The 20430-nt window shown below is 33.7% G+C and overlaps 1 protein-coding gene across 1 annotated transcript in view; it reads right to left on the minus strand.

Moving 5' to 3' along the window:
- Window positions 1-5604: 5604 nt before the first annotated feature.
- The window catches only part of SULT1B1 (sulfotransferase family 1B member 1), a 33284-nt gene continuing 18458 nt past the window's right edge, over window positions 5605-20430 (minus strand). The window contains exons 4-7 of the mRNA XM_007998761.3: window positions 16836-16962; window positions 16105-16199; window positions 13197-13377; window positions 5605-9430 (exon numbers count right to left, since the gene is read on the minus strand). Of these exons, the coding sequence (XP_007996952.1) occupies window positions 9309-9430; window positions 13197-13377; window positions 16105-16199; window positions 16836-16962 (525 nt within the window). The 3' untranslated portion in view covers window positions 5605-9308. The remainder of the gene's footprint in view (window positions 9431-13196; window positions 13378-16104; window positions 16200-16835; window positions 16963-20430) is intronic.

Raw genomic sequence — 20430 nt, forward strand, 5'->3', positions numbered from 1 at the left:
GTAAAGGGAACTTCAACCCGGTGCCACACAGGAAACAAATGGCCAAGGGGAAAAAGGAAAGTCATAAGTAAAAACTGGTAAGTATGCAGAGGGGTCACACTTCAACTTGTTGTCCTCAAAAGATGGTGCTTACCTTGGATAAAATTTTCCCTAACAAATATAATAGTTTGGGACCCATAAAGAGAAATTAAAACTTAGTTACTGGAGCTATTTTCTTGTGCATTTATTTGATCGACCTGTTAAAAGAGCCTGGATATTTTTCTATTTCAGTTCTCTTTACCTGACCTCTGAGACACTTGTTTCTGTAGGTGAAAGGGATGGGAAAATGCGCTCACCAAGGTCCAGACAATGATTTCAGAAAATAACCTGCAAAGCAACATGAGCAGGTAATGGTGGATGGGTTCCATGAGCCAGAAAGGGCTGAAATTATTATTAAGAACTTTTCCACAAAGAAAATCCCAGTCACTAATGGCTTCACCAAAGCTTAAAAGAGAAATATCGTCAATCTTATTCACACATTTTATAGGCTAGGAGTAGATACACACTTTCAAATTCTCTTTATGAGACTCCCATAAATTGATATAAAATCTAACGTGGGAAATATAGGAAAAAATATTATATATTAGCCTCACGAATATAAAAAAAAATATCTCAAAGATTTGTAAATTGAATGTAGGAATAAACAGGATAATCCACAACAACCAGGCGGGTTCATTTCAAAAATGCAATACTGATTTTACGTTATTTTACAAAAATTAGTCATTCACCTCTATTAAAATTATAAAAGGGAATTAAATAATATCAATATATGCATAAAGATACAATTCTAGCAACACACAGTTAAACAAAATTTCCTTAACAAATTGAAGAATTTCAATTTTCGAAATATAAAAAATAGGATTAGTGATAAAATATTAAAAGCTCTACTTCTGAGACTGAAAACAAAAGCTTAAGTTCTAAATTCACTATTTTTTAAATATTTTATTAAATGTCCTAGGCAGCACAAGAAGAACTAAAAAAATACAAAGTTTTTAAAGGAATAATTATAAACTATTATTGATAATTGACATTATACTGTATGTAAAAAGACTTGATAGAATCTGTAGACTTTTAAAATTAACAAATGAATTTAATAAGGTCTCTGGATAAAAGGTTAAACAAAAAATCAGTTGCATTTCTATATACCAGCAACAAAAATCATAAAATAGCCTTTAAAGAAAACATCATTTAAAATGATCAACATAGGTCAAATATAGAGAACTGAATCTGACAGAAGTATATGATTTCTACACTGAAACAACAAATTATTAGAGGGAAGCAAATAATTCCCAAATAAAACCATAGTTTTTTGTAATCATGTAATTACTTGACTAATTGATCAATAGATTAAATGCAATCCTAATACAGATCATAGCAGGTTTTTCTTTTTTTTTTTTTTTTTTTGAGGGAAATTGGCAAGGTTCTTATAAAATGTATATGGAAACACAAAAGGTCAATAATTGACCAGGCATTCCTGAGGAAAAATGAAATTGAAAGAGTTCTACTATCAGTCATGCAGTCACATTGTTAAGCTATATTAATTAAAGCAATATAGTGTTAGTGTAAACATTTATAAAAGACCAATGGAATAAAATAGTCCAAATACAGACCCACATTTATAAGGACAGCTGATGTATGACGAACGTGCCTGCAGTAAAGTGAGGAACGAATGGCCTTTTTAGTAAATTGTGCTAAGTCAACCTATCTCTAGGTGGGGAAAACCACTGGAGTTCTACCATATAAATATTCATTCCAGATATATTTTAGATTTATATGTGAAATGTAAACAATAAATCCTGTATTTTAAAAAAGCATATTTATTACCTCGTTGCTAACAAATATTTCTTATGTGGGGTACAAAATGCTTACTCTGCAGAAAAAAATTATTAATTGAACAATATTAACACTAGTAATACCAAAAGACACTGTTAAGTGACTAAAAACTCAAGTCATAGAATAAGCAGATGAAATAGCAGATACAATAGCAAAAAAGCCAACAGTTTTGTGTTTCTTAAGAGTAATAAAATTGACAACCACCTGGCAAGATATATTTTAAAAGAGAGCGAGAATAAGCATCAATATTGAGGATGAAATAGGAATATCACTAATATTTCTATAGACAATATGAAAATAAGAAAGATGTTTGACAAGAGCAAAGATATTAAAAATCTTAAAAAGGAAAGATATATATATCTTTGAACCGACTGCTTTGAACAGACTTTATATCTATTTATATTATATGTTGCTATCCCTTTTTGGTTTGCTTTCGTTACATTTTGGCTTTGTTGCAGATACCCAGTGTGGTTCAAGCCCAAGACCCCAAAATATGACAATAAGAACAATTCAGGTGAAACAATGAGAGAGTACAGTTTTATCACATACTAATCTTTTTAGAAACTTAGGTTTCAAAAAGTGGAAGAAATAATTGCCCTACATAAAAATATGTACATATGTGTAGGCAAACATATGCACATGCACACTCATAAATAGACATGCATATTCTTCAAATCAGTGAAAAAAATAGGGCAACACATAAAAAACTAGACAAAGGATTTGAATGGGTACTTCACAAAAGAGGTATAACAAATAAGAAATATGACGAATTAATGTGAAAACTGACTCAAAATTTATCAGCAGTGAAATATCAATTATAATCAGAACTTAATACACATTTACCAAGATGGCTAAAATGAAAATTATATAAAATAATAGGTGATGAGTATACAATCTGTGACTGGAATGCTTTTGTACAGCTGGTGTAATTTTAAATCAATATAACCACTTTGGAAAAGTATATGGTGGTATATCTTAAACTTATGCACATCACATTATTTGGTAAATCAATACCTAGGCTGCACTCAAGGAAAATGCACCTAAAATATATATACCAAAAATGTAAATAATATGTTCACTGTAGTACTATTTGTAGTAAACCAAACTGAAAATTTTGAAATGCTTATCAAAAGCAAATAAATACTGGTATAGTCTCACAATGGAATCCTATATAATAATAAAAATAAAAACTGCAACTACATGCAACAACATGGATAAATCAGTAAAATACAATGTTGAGCGAAAAAAGTCACAAAGTCCACAGAGTCCATCTGTACGATTCCATTAGCATAACTTTCAAAATAAAAGGCAAAAGTAATCCATAGTGTTAGAAATCAGACTTGTGGTTTCCATCGGGAGTAACATTGACAGGAAGGGTGAGGCTCTGGTATGCTGGTAATGTTCTATTTCTTAAACATTGATTAAACAGAGATATGAAATCTGGTTACTCGGATGTGTTTATTTGGAAGGTTTCTCTGTATACCTATGATTTTTGGAGTTTTCTATCTGTATGCTATACTTTTTTTAAAAAAAGGTAAAACTTCAATGATCATGAAAAATTTAGATATTGAGATGAAATTTTGGTACCCCTAAAATACACCTTGACCACTAGGCTGCTCTGAACAGACTTCATATCTATTTATTTTTATTATATGTTGCTATCCCTTTCTGGTTTGCTTTCCTTACATTTTGGCTTTGTTGCAGATGCCCAGTGTGGTTCAAGTCGAAGACCCTAAAATATGACAATAAGAACAACACAGGCTTCTGCATTACCAATGGTAGAATATAGTTTTATCACATATTAATCTATTCAGAAACTTACCTTTCAAAAAGTGGAAGGAATAATTACCCAGGGAATAAGAAAAAAATGTTCTCAATGAAACCCAATGTATACTGATTGTTTAAGCAAATGAATAGTATACACACTAAGCAAACTGTACTGGGAGAGTTGCCCATTTATTTTATTTTGAAACACACTGCATATTTGTCTAAAGGCCAGTTTTAAGCTATGTGATTCACTTAACTTCCTCTTTCCCTTCAATTATATTTAGACATTGGCTTTAAGTTTTATGTTTCCATTATTTTATTTTTCTGCATTTCTAAATATGAATTTCATTCGTACAAAAGGAGCTACTTTGTAGCTGTTAAATCTGGCTCTCTATCTATCTATTACTTGCAAAATGAGTAGTTCATCTTCATCACTTGGAAATTGCAATATATAATAAAGCTACTGAGTTACCTCTGGTGTCTTATAAAACGTGTAAATTAGAGTACCACTCCAGGCTTTCTTAATCAGAATCTCTAGAGAGAGCTACAAGAATCTTTCTTTTACAAAAACTTCTAACATGCACAGCAGTTTTGATACTCTTGCCAATAGTTCCAGAGAAGGGGAGGGAGGGGATATAGAGGATGCAAGTTGTGAGAAAATAGTTTGCTCCCTCTCCTTTTTTCCCATATTCAAAGTTACAGGAGAAGCTTTTTCATAAGATTTGTGACATCTTGTTCTCTTTCTCTCAATAGAAAAGAACAGGACAAGGTACAGTTAGTGCCCTTCTTATGAATAGACTGCATTATCTTATTAATCATTTGTTGGGACTCTATGCATTTTACCAGAGACATTCCTTTCTAATGAGTAAGTTTTAAAATCAACACTTGAAACTCAAATTAACCTAGATGAGTTTGAACTATGGTATTGCCATCACTATTTAAGACTATAAACAAGCACCAATTATGACATAGTTTATAGAGAAAAAGTATGCACGAATCTAATTTTCATAAGTTCTCAGGCAGTGTCCTTGCAATATGAGGTCTCTAAGAGAGAACAGAACTTGTAAATTTAGCATTGTCAGCTTAGGCACCATTACCTAATTATTTCCATGACATGTTTGAGAGGTAATCTAATATCTGAAGTTGATTATTTACATATAATTCTACAAAGTATTATGTAATGTTGAATGACATTTTGAAGACAAACAGACTTATATTTGAATCCCAGTTCTAAGTCTCAGTTTGCTTGCTTTAAAATGGAATATATTGATGCTTCTACAGTATTGTCTGATATCTAATAAATTATCAGTTAAAATGGTAATAAAATATAAAATATAGTAATTATATATCATTCTACATATCATATTAATGTTGAATTAAATTACACAATTGTGTGTATGTAATTCTATTATCATATTCTATAATGATTAAGAAAAATATTTCTTCTTGTAAACTAATGAGAAAAGGCTGTGATCAGCCTTAGGTAAGATGATAAAGTAAGAGATAGAACCCATTTGGGTTTAGCCATTTTCACATTCCTGACCAACAAACTTATGATTTGAATAGGGCCAAGAAAACTTGTATTTAAGATTTTCAAACACATTTGAAAATCATTTTCTATGTGTCCACTGGAATTTTCTAAAAAATGCTGAGACATGGCCTTTCCCAATTGCTACCAAAATGATTACAAAGCATTACTGATAGAATATATATGTGAATGTCATGACACCCAAATGCTAAGTTTGACAATGTAGATTTTATGGCTAGGCACGGTGGCTCATGCCTATAATCCCAGTGCTTTGGGACGCCGAGACTGGAGGACCACTTGAGTTCAGGAGTTTGAGAGCAGCCTGGGCGACACGACAAAAACCTGCTCTACAAATTACATAAATAAAAATTTAAAATTTAAAAAATAGGCTTCCCCATGTAATAAAATTCCCACTGAGAAATTTCAATCCACCTATGTCACAGTAGGTAACTCATCTTTATTTTTTCCAATAGCTGGATTATTACAACCTATACATCATTTGCAGTGTTATTCCAATCGTTACAGTGTTGTGCTTTTCTATTGAACGATGATCATTGACACACATTGAAAATATTAAGTACTTGAAAGTAATGCATTAAGCAGGAGTACTTGACACATGTGAAAAATTTAACTTGGTAGCAAACAACAAAAGAACAATGGAAACAGTAATGAAGCCAGAAACCTCCTTGCCTCCCAGTAATTTGCAAAACATCTGTACATTTTGAAGCCAGCTAGCAGTGTGGAACAAGAAATCCGAAGCCTCAATCCCATTTAAATAAATAAAATTTCAGGATTTTCACAGTGATTACCTTCATGGCAGCTAATATTAAACGAGCACATTGAAGTATGCTAGGCACTGTTCTAATTGTTTTATACATTATTTCATCTTTGCAAGAAATACTCATTGTCTACATCGTACAGATAAGGAATTGAGCACAGAAACGTTGTGATTTGCTCAAGCTTTCATGGCTAGAAAGTGGCAAAGACCTAATTCTAAAATGGCTTTATAATTACAGATTTTGTGCTCTTATCTTTTGTTCTGTATTGCTTGGTCTTCAGTGTTGCCTCAAATACCCTCCTGATTTATCCCCTGCTCCATACACAAAAATAATATGCAGGGTTATTAACTAGGGAAGAAGCTGTTAATTTTTATGATTTTCCTACTACAAAGATACTCGTCTATATTTTGAGGGTGGAAAATTAAAATAGCCACAAAAAACACACATGAGATTTCAAAATATAAGCCAGTTAAATGTCATAATGGCACACAAATAGTCATCAATAGGTTTACTATAGCAAAATACAATAAATTATATTGTATTGTATTTATTAAGTGGCAGCTAAAAAAGGATTACTTCGCTGCTGAAAGTAATGCCTAAATAATGTGGAAATTTTACATATATATAAAACAGTTCTAATGATCATACATAATAAAACATGTGTGAAGATAGCTTACATAATAAAAACAATTTATACACGGGTCCATTGATCACCACCAGTATCTCTCCTTTTGCCTTGGCCTTTCCCAGTTATCTGAAGATCACTGCACCAAATAATTGTTTTCCCATATATCATCAATATCAAGCATTTTGAAGAAATTTTACTTTTTTTTCTGTGTATGAAAGGAGTTCCAAAATATGGAGTAGAGTTGTATGTTTATTAATGGTGAAATGGGGCATAAAACTTAACCTTCAAAAGCCACAAATGATGCAATTTTTATCACACAGAACATAGGGTCAATGGGAAAGGGAGTGAAGAATGTGGATAGAAAATAATTTAGGAAGATAACACAATAGAATAGAGTGGAGTGAAAGGGAACACTTGACACTTTCCTTTGAGTGTCTGAATCTGAATGTCTATCCATGTCATGATGAAAAGTTCTTGGAAGCAATGCTTTGGCTTTTTAGAAAATAGCCCTTTAGTTGATTAAGGAGAATTTCCATGGATGAGGAAATAATCATATCATTGTCAGATATTTGTTATCACTGTCCTTACATCATGGTTCTATTAGAGAAAGATAGTAATATGAGATTAAGTGTTTTCATTTGGAAATTGTACTGATGATTCAATAGGAGAAATAATGATAAAAGCATTGTTTTAGAAAAATTAATTGTGAAGTATTCTGAATGATTTCAAAGGATATCAAATGTATTTGAGTCATAGAAGTGCCACTGTGTGATGTTGAACATAAACTGAGGAATTAGGATAGTGACATTTGCATCATAGAATAAATATATAAAAGGCAACAACCTATTTAAAAAAGTACAGGAAAATCTAAATTCTATTTTTATCTCCACTCTTCACTCAGTGCATAGAACCATACCTGAGGCATAATTACAACTCACTAAGTTGTTGTTGAATACAGTCGAATTACAGAGACTTATTTCTACATAGTAAAACTAGAAAAAGTGGAAATTATTTTATCTTGCTAGTGAAGAAAGTGTAGCTAATCTACTCCACAGAGTAGAGGATAGTTTAGTGGTGTTTTTTCCCCAGTAATAGACTATAGTATCAGAAATCCATATATATTCAGGCCACATTAACTTATTATTTAATAAAGATAATAGAGGAAATAGATACATGATTTTAGTTTACTTCTTGTGGACAAGGGTATTGGAGAAAACTGCAACTAGTTCACAATACCTTTAGATAGTCACGATTAACTACTATAAAATATGTTTCTGTGGAAAACAAACACAAATTATATACTCAAATACTCTATAATACATATTGTAATAAATCTATAGAAGCAACTATCTCCAGAATAATAGGTGTACTACTTCTATAGGGTTTGTGGTTAACATTAGACAAATCCTTTGCTGGAGTTGGAAAAGAGAAACATTACAGCTTAAGGAGCTATTTTAGCTGTTCCTGGCTGACAGCAGAGATTCACCTGTGAAGTCAAAATACCATAAGCCATAGCTACCTCAGTTGTGACTCAGAAAGTCTAGCAATGTGTCTGAACCACCATCACCACCCCTTTCAGAACAAGTAAGGGCCCAGGGTACTCTACCTTCAGCTTGAGAACCATGGCTTGGCATATAACGTGGCACTTGTGATCTGATCTCAGGAAAAATACTTTGTTGCAAATGGATATATAAACAACTACTTCTAATGCAAAGCTGGAGTTGATGAACAAATGTCAAAAAAAAAAAAAAAACCATAGATCAGAGACCAAACAAATAGACATAAGCACGTAATAATAAGTAGAAGGAACATTGGGTCAGGAGGGCAGAGTGGAGATTCAGTCTAGAGAGTCCTCCTTGGGCACCAGACTGGGAAATATTCTACAGAGGTTATGATGATGTCTAGGGTATTAAATGTGCTATTAAAGTATCCATATCTATTCAAACATAAGATTAAGTAACTGAAGTTCCCAAATGGTGACCAGAACACAGCAGTAGGTGATTTCTCTGAAGTTCAAACGGGTCTGTTGGGAAAAAGAGGACTCGCCATAGGAAGCAGGTCACAGCCCTCAGGGTTGGTTTTCAGAACAAAGCCCCAGTTCCCAGGAAAGAATCCTACAGAGACTATTGTAGGTGTTTGCCTTTGGGAGACTTAGACATTAGGCACGATATAGAAAAAACATTTCCAAAATCTTAACTACACGATCGGGGACATGAACTATGTTATCCAAATAGAGGCACTGCAGGAAGATGAGCTATGACTCAGAGAACAACTTGAAACTCGGTAGACAGCAGTGGAACACAGTGTCCTGGGTCAAATTTTCAGCAAAGGGAAATTGGGGCAGAGTTAAGAAATACAGTCTCATTATGAAAACAGCATTTCTTGGACCATGGTACTAGGGAGGGGAACTTAATTCTAAATCATAATATATGGGAGATTAAGTAAAATAAATCCCTTCTTTCTTATTAGTTCTAGTGTAGAAAAAGGCAGGAAGAGCCTGTGGTTACACTGTTCCTTTGTTACAAAAAGTTAACAATGAACTTTAGCCTTAGAGAATTTGGAACCTCAGAATCAAAGGAACAAAATTGAGATCTGTTTAATGACATTGAAAAGAATCAACATATTAAAAGCATATTGTTCTGCTTCATAAATTCATTTGATTGCCCAAATCAATTCATAACTGCCCTCGTTTCAATCAACTACAGACAATCTCTTATTTCTTCAGATTTGTGATTTAGACACGTGAAATCTCTATGCGGAATTGAAGTGCAGTTTCAGACATTTCTGTCTTATAAATTGCATCAAATTTCTCATTTTGAGCCACTGTGAAGTAATTCTTCCAGTCACCAGCCGTCCCTAAAGATAAATAAAAAAAAAAAAAAAAATAGGAAAGAATAAAATATTTCCGTAAGAAGAAAAAGCAGTATATACCAAAGGAAAAGGTTAGAAGGACTAAAGAAAGACTTTCATTTTATTTGAATGAATTAAAACAGCCTTTAAATTGTATTAAGCTTTAAATTTTTAAGCCTTTTAAAAATTCAATAATTTTTTTCCATCTGGAAAGGTGGCTTATAACTAAATAGAGTCTGACATTTGAAGAGGCATTCTGAGAAAGACTAATTTTCTTGTTTAAATTCCTGGGCTTTACAATAGTTTCCTGAGTGATAATTTCACTGTTTCTATTGGCCGTGGGTCATGAGGTTATCACTGAGCACTTGGATCAATAGTCAGGGCATATTTTATTTCATAAAGTAACTTTTGGAAACTAGATAAAAAATTAGTCATCAGCACAACAAAACTGCGAAATAAAAAGTTGATAAGTATCACTTCCTGGAATTTATAAACAAGGATGCTATGATATGGAGATGATAGTTGTTTTTCCTAAATTCACTAGGCTTGTTCTTTATTTGTAATTTAGGTGGGAATAATAACATTAATATCAAATACACAACATCCACAACATCCTGGAACCATGTTTTTTAAAGTAAATCTTTTAGGATAAAAAATTAAATTTAATATCTCATACTTGGGTATCTATAAATACGTATTTGGAAAATGAACAAACTTTTAATGTACTGCCAATATTTTTAGAGAAAAACATCTTAATATTTTATGAAATAGTAACACATCATATTAAATTACAAGTTATATTAATCCACAGTGGTTTGATAAAACTTCCAAGTCTTTTAAAAGAAAAACATTCTTATAGATATGGTTGTTTCCCTAGTTGTTACATTTTGTTCTATGTTCACCAGATGTCAATAGCTCTGGAATTCAACATAGGGTTGAATAAGGGTTCAACGTAAACATATTGGGGCTAATGCATTCATAAGGATGTCATTAAAAACAGAGGAGAACACAGATTTAAGCAATTAAAAGTTATACATACATCATTCCAGTGATCTGATCTGCATATAAATTTTATAGTATACACAAACACATTTGCTTCACAAAAAAAACTTGATAAATGCTGGTCAAAGGCCAGGTTTTTCTATTTGTTATAATTTAGGACATATGAATAAGCATTGGATATAATCTATCCCATGCTCATAATAATAATAATATTGATTTATCTAATATAGCATCTTTCAAAATTCAGTGTACCTGGCACATTTATTCATACTTCACTTCTTTCAGCATTCATTTATGTACATGCCCCTTGCACTACATAGTGAGCTTCTTGAGTCAAAGATATGCATCATTTACTTTTGAATCTTTTAAAGAATATGTGCTGTATGTAGATATTCATGAAGAAGTTTTTCTTATTAATGAATTAATGAGTGAATTAATTAATGAGTACTCTAAATGTTTACTGGATACATCAGAGAAGGAAGGAAAGAAGGACGGAAGGAAGAAGGAATTCTCAAACTATTTAGACTATAATACTTTTTACTTCTGTATGTATTATTTATTGTGAGAAAATATCCTAAATACTTGCATATCACTTACCATAATCCTCCCCAGAAACTTGTGCCACAGGTGTTATTATATTATCTATTTTGCCAGTAATGTAATCAGAGCTTTGGCAGGTTAATTAATGTATTCAGGGTAATAGGTTCAGGGAATGGCATAGCCTGGATAAACCTCAGATCAATCTGAACACAAAAGTATGTTCTTAACACCCTAGAGAGGGGACATAAAGACTGCCTTCAATATTAGAACAGCACGTGCTTTTTTTCTGTTGAGGTGGGAGAAGCCATAGAATCCAGATACTGAGCTTGTCTTTTTTTTTTTTTTTTTTTTTTTTTTTTTTTTTTTTTTTTGAGACGGAGTCTTGCTCTGTCGCCCAGACTGGAGTGCAGGGGCCGGATCTCAGCTCACTGCAAGCTCCGCCTCCCGGGTTTACGCCATTCTCCCGCCTCAGCCTCCCCAGTAGCTGGGACTACAGGCGCCCGCCACCTTGCCCGGCTAGTTTTTTGTATTTTTTTTAGTAGAGACGGGGTTTCACCATGTTAGCCAGGATGGTCTCCATCTCCTGACCTTGTGATCCACCCGTCTCGGCCTCCCAAAGTGCTGGGATTACACTGAGCTTGTCTTATGTCTACACCATAATTAGATGTCATGAAATGGCATCAATTTTCATATGATTTGAGATAAAATTTCTGGGAAATTATATTCACGTATCTATCACAGTGAGAATTTGCCATGTTTAATAAGGATTTATTTTCTGATTCTTCTACCAGGAAAAAGAATATATATGTACATGTACACAATTGACCCTTGAACGATACAGACTTGGCGCTGGCCAGGTTCACTCATATGCATTTTTTTTTTTCAATTAAAAGCTATAAAAAATACAGTAGTTGCATGATGAGAAACCCACCCACATGTTTGGAGTGCCAATTTTTCACATAGGCAGGTTCTAGTACATTCAGAGGCAGAGTTCCTGGAACCAATTCCCCACAATAACAAGGGATGACTGTACATACACATACATTTACATCTGTGTATAAGCATACAGATGAGATATACATACATCAGTCTTCTTTGCTCAAACTTATAATGCATACAATTTTTGATGAAAAGTATACCTGCTTTCATACTCTGTAAGCTATTTTTAATAGGTTAAATGTATTGCTTTTAGAAAAGAAAGAGCATAATTTAGGAGAATGGCGTGATCCCGGGAGGCGGAGCTTGCAGTGAGCTGACATCCAGCCACTGCACTCCAGCCTGGGTGACAGCAAGACTCCATCTCAAAAAAAAAAAAAAAAAAAAAAGCATAATTTGAAAACACTAGGACTATTTGCTACCTTAATAAGTTAACAAACGACTTTTCAAAAAATATCTATATATTACTCAAAATCAGTGGTTTTGTTTGATATGTTCATATGCACAATACATTCCTAAGGTTATGCTTACTTCCTAGCATATAAATTGAAATTCTACCCTTCTCCCTCCAATTCAATTAAGGATATTGAAAACCGATTGTGGCATTATTAGGTAGATAACTTCTCAAAGTTATTTAAGTTTATAATTTGTTAAATGTGTTGTTATTATTAACACAATTTTGATATATATTATGTATAATGAGCCACAATAAACAGATTACTTAAATGGAAGTAATGTATTTCAATAGTAAATGCCATATTCTTCTAATTTAAATTTGGACTCTATGTTACTAATAGTTTAAATAGTATTTGCAGAGGACTAAAACTTCTTGTAAAGTCAAATAAAAGTTTCTCCTATTGATGAATTAATTTTAATGCGATTACCATGGTTTTCTAAGTGATATAGGGACTTCAAAGACTATGGTACTATACTAAGTGAAATTAGTATTTCACTGAGTAGTGGAAGGAAGCTTATCTATGCCATCTTAAAGATTTAAGGGAGTAAGAAGGACAAATTTGGAATTGCTCACATCAGAATTGCCAAAAGCACTCTCATTTAGCACAGTAGTAAATAGGAGAATAAATATTTATCAAATTTTCAAGGTATTCTAGTAATAGATTTAAATGAATTGTTTCATTTAATAATTTTGAATCTCAGCAACTTTTGGTGGTATGTATTTACTGTGAAGCTTAAACAGGCTAAGCAACTTAGTAGAGATCACAGAACTAATCCTTAGCTCATGATAATTCATGAGAAAGTACAAAAGGGAAATTAAACCCAGAAAAGCATTTACCTTTACGCATAAAAGGGGATTTGCTATGATCCATCACTGTAGTTGGTAGATGTGTATAATTTACCAAAGGATTGTCCTTCATCACTTCGAATGAGGTGTGATTGATGATCCTATCCAAGATCTCATCATTCAGGTTCTTCCCTAGAAATCTAATGATCTTCTTGATTTCCTCCTTTGGATTCTATTAGTGGGTAAAACCCAAGAAAATAAGCAAGTAACTCACACAATGTGAATACTTACAAAACATTTATAATCTGTTTTTCTAAATTTAACTCTGAATAATATAGGAAATCCATATTTGTTTGGGTTTATTTTTCTCAATTTTTAAATAAACTAATCATAAAATATTAAAAATCAAGAATATCTGTTTTATTTTCTATGTCAGTCCTCTCTGACAGAAGAATGAGATCAGAACTTAAGGTGTGTCAGTGGTTAGAATGAGTAAAAGAGCAGACGTGATGATAGTAGATATAAGCCCAAAAGAAAAGATAGTAGTTGTGCTAGGAAAACACATAGATGGACAGGCAAATAGAGAACATTTTCTTTCTGGGGTCAAAAATATCTGGAGAATAATTTGGCTAATCCTAAAATATGAATGATGATATTAGTCCAGGGGTCCCCAACCCACTGGCCGCAGACCAGTACCAATCAGTGGCCTGTTAGGAACTGGGCCACACAGGAAGATGTGAGTGGTGGAGGAACAAGCACTACTGCCTGAGCTCCACCTCCTGTTAGATCAGTGGTGCCATTAGATTCTCACAGGAGAATGAACCCTATTGTGAATTGAGTATGTGAGGGATCTAGGTTGCACACTCCTTATGAGAATCTAATGCCCAATGATCTGATGAAACAGTTTCATCTGGAAACTATCCATCTACAGCCCCCTTGCACCCTGTTCATGGAAAAATTGTCTTCCACAAACCCGGTCCTTGGTGCCAAAAAGGCTGGGAACCTCTGTGTTAGTCTATAGACCAGTGGAAGTTAAAGAGACCTGGCTCTGGTCTGAATCTTCCCCTGATCTGTTACTCTTTTACCTCACTTATTAGGAATTTATGTAGATACTTATAAACATGTTGTAAATTACTGGATTTTTTTTTCAAATTTTATTATTGATGTATATTGTATAATTTTCTTCCATTATTGTTGTTGTATTAAACTTCTCTATAACATTATCTACAAATGATTGTATGGCAGAAGAAAAATATTGTCTGTTAATGCAATGTATGTTGCAAGTTTGAAGGAAACTGAAAATATATGGATATGCTTAAAAAGGTAACCGGGTTAGACTATAAATCAAAATGAGTAAGTTTATTTAAATAAAACATTTTAGCTAAATAAAGACAGAAATGGTCTCAAATATTATGTGGGAAACAGTGTAATGGTTGATTTGGAATTTGAATAACAGCCAAACAGAGAAAATGTATTTCTTAGTCTTATGGAGAAAAGGGACTATTGCCAGAAGCTAAAATTGTTCTTTTTATAAAGCTTTTAAGTGCTGCTCTGCTATCCAAAACATGAAGAGAGATATTTGTTAGAGATCTGGAATAATTTTCTCTCTTATGAAGAATTTATAACTTATCCCTGGCTAAACAAACTCTCAAGAGACGTATCACTTTGTTACAGTAGTTTCATAAACCATGCAAGGTTTTGCAGTTGTATGGTGTGAGCAAATTAACATTAATAATCTCAAACCATGTATAAAGGGACAACGATAAGACATAGATCACAGATTCTTTATGGGATGTGGACAACTGTGATGGAGAATGAAAACTTGGGCAGTGAATAAAAACTCAGAGGATTCTTTGTGCTAAGATACAAGAAACCCCTGGGAGTTTCTCAAAACGAACTAAAGCAAGGAATATTTCACATGGAGTCAAATTTCTGTGTTATGCAAAGTAGCATTAATGCCATTAAAGTTTTGGATATTACTACTCACTCATTTATTTATTGAAGCAATCAATGATCCATGCAAGTAACTTTGAGCCCCTGTTTATGTGGTATGCACTGTATTAAGTACTGGGATGTAGTTACAAAGAAGACAAACTTTGTAATTTTCGTTGTAGATCTGAAAGTATTCTAATTTGTATGTTCAGGCTTTTATAAGTAAAGGAATTAATTTCAACATGTTTTCCTGTTGTGTGTGTCTCTGTGTGTATTTGGCCAATTTAAGTAGAAGAGTTCCATAATGGTGGCATGAAAATTTGTAGCTGTATTTAATTAATACTACTTCATACTAGGTAGATGATTATAAGTTTCTACACTGAATGAGGTAGTGAGGAAGTAAAGGAGGGAATACTTTGAAAGATACAGTAGATACACTATCTGAACCAACTGAATGTGCGAAATATAGGAAACAGAATAAGAATAACTTTTATTGTTGAGAGAGAATAAAATAGAAAAAAGATTACATGTTGGAGAGAAAGAAAATAAGTTTAATTTTGAATATGTTAAATTTAATACAAGCATGGGCTAGAAAATCGAGGTAGAAGTAAAAATGGAGGCACAGATAACAGATGATTAGCACATAAATAGCTGTAAAAACAGTAAATGTGAAAGGGGTAACTCAAATATAGCAAACAATTTTAAAAAACAATTTTAAAATATTAATGAGTAGACATCTAGAGGATAACCATAAGCATGTGATATCCTGGTAAATGTAGAAATAATTGCAGAAGAAAGAGTGGTCACTTACAATGCAGTGGCTAAGATATAACATAAATAAAAATAAATAATTGATTTCACAATTAGAAAGTCATTAATTATAGCAAGATTTGGGTAAAAACACATTGTGAATAGGCAAAGCATTCAGCATTTTGGACTCCATAGACTAAGCTGAAAAGCAAATATCAATCCTTTTACACCATGATGCAGTAGGGAAATTATGCAGAATCCATATCTATCACTTTACCTCTTTCATATCTTCATAGTACAAGAAAAGTATTGGGTGTTCTTCCTTTTTTTTCCACCAGTTTTTAACATGAGTAAACCAGGAACCATAGGCCACTAAAACCAGATAAAAGTCTATTTTCATAAACATTCATCAAATTAAATATTTCTGTCTGAACAGTAAATCAAATTGTGAAAATATTTTGTGGAATTTAGTAACCAAATGAACTGAGAATATGAGGCCAATTTTAAAAAGTAAAATTAGCTAGTTATGGATATATAAACATCAGATATTTTTTAATGTCAAGGACAAAGAAAGCATTTCAGACAAAAATACTCTGACCTCCAAAAAGTTATGCTTAGTCTCATAAAGAAGAAAACCATTATCTTACAAAGTACTCATATCAACTATTTACCTAAGTATTATAAATATATAACATATGCATTAACAGATCTAACTAATTGCTTAAGCAAGTTAAATAATGTCTATTGCGAGCAGGGACTGAGAATGGATTTCTAGCAACTGAGAACAGATTATAGAATACTTTCATATGCCAATGATTAATACTAGTTTTATAAATTGAATGTCGTGGTAAAACATTAGATGCATTAGATTTAATTTTTTTAGATAATATTTGAACACACTTTTCACTGGGTTGGAAAAATAAATATTTTGAAAGTCATAATAGTTATTGTTAATAGTATTATTAAAATTAAAAAATACTTATCAATTTTGAGATAAAGTCCATGTACCTTTTCCAGTTATGAATTTGTCCAGATATTCTTCCCAGGTACCAGGAAAAGGTTGTAAATTATTCATTAAGTCGAAATGGTAATATGAGACTGAAACATCCTTGGCATTACGAGCCAGATAAATCATCTGCAGTAGGAGGCGGGGGGTAGGAGAAAAAAATAAAACAAAAGACATTTTATTTAGGAAAAAATTAACCTATAAGCATGTAAAATAGCACAGTACTTTTTCAACTGGAAATCGTGGGCCCAGAAGGTCCTTCTATTAGCAGCTAAAATACAGAATCAATTCAAGTGATTTTCAATACAGCAATGAATTTTTGAGATTAGAAACATTGAGCTATAGAGGTTTTGAAACAAAGATTTCAGTTTCTGGCCACTTGACACGGTGAAGCACAAACAGACTACTGTGTCTTCTGGAAGAACTGCAAGGTTCTAGAACACACATTATCAAGAAAATGACACTGTGAGTAGAGAGAATACCAGCAAATTGAAAATAACAAAATAGTGGGGAAAAAAATAAAAGTTTTCACTTTTCATTTCTACCAGTTAAATACCCAGAGAAATATTAGGTGCTGATAAAAATATATAGAAAGGAAAAGAAGGTAAAGATAGTAAAGGACATTAAAATAAGTTTGGGACATTAAAATAACTATACCATCCAGTTCAGAAACTAGAAGGTATAGACTCACTATTTTCTGCCTCGCTACTTCTCTACTCTTTTTTTGTTTTGTTTTGTTTTGTTTTGTTTTGTTTTGTTTTGTTTTGTTTTGTTTTGAGACAGAGCCTCACTCTGTCGCCCAGGCTGGAGTGCAGTGGTGCGATCTCTCGGCTTATTGTTGCAAACTGCGCCTCGCTGGTTCAGGCCATTCTCCTGCTTCAGCCTCAGGAACTACAGGCGCCTGCCACGACGCCCGGCTAATTTTTTGTATTTTCAGTAGAGACGGGTTTTCACCGTGTTAGCTAGGAAGGTCTCAATGATCTGAGATCGTGATCCGCCCGCCTCGGCCTCCCAAAGTGCTGGGATTACAGGCGTGAGCCACTGCGCCTGGCCTTCTCTATTCTTAATATCACTAAAGCCCTGGAAATTATTCAACATACAATGATACAAGAACTCTAAAGGCATACTGGATAAAGAGCTGAGTAATGCCAATGTGGTGAGTTCCTCCTAGGTGTCGTTTTTATCTCCTGTATACTCTTGGACTGGGCAGCAAAAAGGACTGTGACCTGGAACAAACAAACAAAATCTAGAAAAACCTGCTCTCCCTGGTCAAAGGATTAGGAAAGAGGAAACCCAACAGAGACATAGTAGAGAATCCCAAACTCTGCTCCACACTCGGGGTCCCTGTAGGTGAACTAACTCACTGCCAGTAGTGGCAATGAAGCACTGGGCCATTCAAACTCCTGTGATACAAATGGGGCTTCATGGGCAGTCCCACCCATTCACAGTGATAACATCAGAGAAGCCCTGTTTCTCCCAGGCCCCAAGGCTTCTCTCCTACTTTCAAATGGTCAGCCAACAAGAGCAGGAAGTCCAGGAAAGTACCTTATACCCCTTTTACGTGGCATCAGCAGGGATGGTACAGTATGTCCAGCAGCCCCAGAAATCAAATAAGCAAGAAAAACAAAACGGAGATGAATCAAATGTTAAATTGTCTGACAAAGATTTAAAGGAGCTGTCATAAAAGAGCTTCAACATTCCATTAAAAATTGTCTTGGAGGGTGGACCAAGATGGCTGAATAGAAGGCTCTACCAACCATCCCCCACACCTCAAAAGGAATATCAAATTTGCCAAGTACCTACACAGAGAAAGTACCTTCATAAGAAACAAAAATCAGGTGAGCACTCACAGTACCTAGTTTTAACTTCATTTCACTAAAACAGCCATCAAAGATGACAGGAAAGACAGTCTTAGAATTGCCATTGCCACGCCTCCCCCAACCCTGAGTAGCAGCTGTGTGGCATGGCGAGAATCTGTGCACTTGGGAGAGGGAGAGCACAGTAATTATGAGACATTGCATTGAACTCAGTGCTGCCCTGTCACAGTGGAAAGCAAAACCAGATTGAACTCAGCTGGCAGCCTTCCATGAAGGAAGCATATAGACCAATCCTATCTAGAGGGAATCACACATCCCAGTGATAGAAATATGAGTTTCAGCAAGCCTCACCACACAGGCTACAGTGCTCTGCACCTGTAAATAAACTTGAAAGACAGTCTAGACCACATGCTTCTAGGCATATTCCAGTGCTGAGATGGCCTCAGAACCAGTGGACTTGAGGGTTACAAGTCGTACTGCGATATACAAGACTAAGGGAATGCTTGTACCACCCTTCCCCAAACTCCAGGCTGCACAGTTGGTAGATTCAAAAGAGATCCCTTCCTTCCACTTGAGCAGAGGAGAGGGAAGAGCAAAGAGGACTTTATCTTACATCTTGGATACCAGCTCAGCCACAGTAGGATAAGGTACCAGTCTGAGTTATGAGGCTCCTATTCACACAAATATATATGCATACAGTGTACCCACAAAAGTTAAAAATTGAAAAAAAAAAAAAACAAGTGAAAACATAGAAAAGAAATTTGAGTTATATTTGTAGAGTTAAATATGTGGGAAGTATAGATCTGCAATATATAATAACTGAAATAAATAAATAAATCACTAGATGGACCGAATAGTGTAATGGCAATGTTAGAGGACAGAATCAGTGAACATAAAGGCATATCAATAGAATTTACTCAATGTTAACAACACAGAGAAAATAGAATAAAGACAATAACGAGAACCTTCAGAATCTGTGGGACAATAACAAGAGGCCTAACATTTGTATATTTAGAGTTACACATTTATAGGTGGAAGAGTAAGGAACTGAAACAGTATTTGGAGAGTTGGTGATCAAAAACTTCCCATAAGTGTTGAAATAAACAAATCAATATATCTAAGAAGTTGTGTGAACTCCAAAAAGGAAAAAAAAAAAAAAAAAAGATGTCAAGAAACATTATAAAAATACTTCTAAAAATTAAAGATGAATAAAACTCTTAGAAAAAAGCCAGATATACAGCACATTGCGTAATAAAGATCACCAATTCAAATGACAAGTTTCTCATCTAAAACCATGAAGGCCAAAAGGAAATAGCACAATAGTTTTTCAAGTGTAGCAAGTAATATATTGTCAATTCCTAATCCTATATACAGTAAAACTGTTCTCAATCAAGAAGGGGAAAAAGACATTCTCAGAAAAAGGAAAACTAAGAGAATCAATTGCTCGTAGACCTCTCTTCTGGAATAGCTAAGGGAAGTTCTCCAAACAGAAAGAAAATGACACTAGAAAGATGAAAACTTTAGAAAGGAAAAAGAAAAAGAGAATGGGTAAAAATAGAAGTAAATATAATAGCTAATCACTCACCTAATGAATTTCTTGAGTCATATTTTACAGTTGAGGCAAAAGTTACATTATCTGATGCGGTGTTCAGTTTATGTACAGGATCACTCGGGACCATTATGTTGAAAATACGGAGAGAGTAAAGGGGCCTAAATGGAAGTAAGATATCTACACTTCACTTAAAGTGAGAAAATGTTGACACCATTAGACTGTGATGAG

Source organism: Chlorocebus sabaeus, chromosome 7, assembly GCF_047675955.1.
Source record: "Chlorocebus sabaeus isolate Y175 chromosome 7, mChlSab1.0.hap1, whole genome shotgun sequence".
Taxonomy (NCBI): Eukaryota; Metazoa; Chordata; class Mammalia; order Primates; family Cercopithecidae; genus Chlorocebus; species Chlorocebus sabaeus.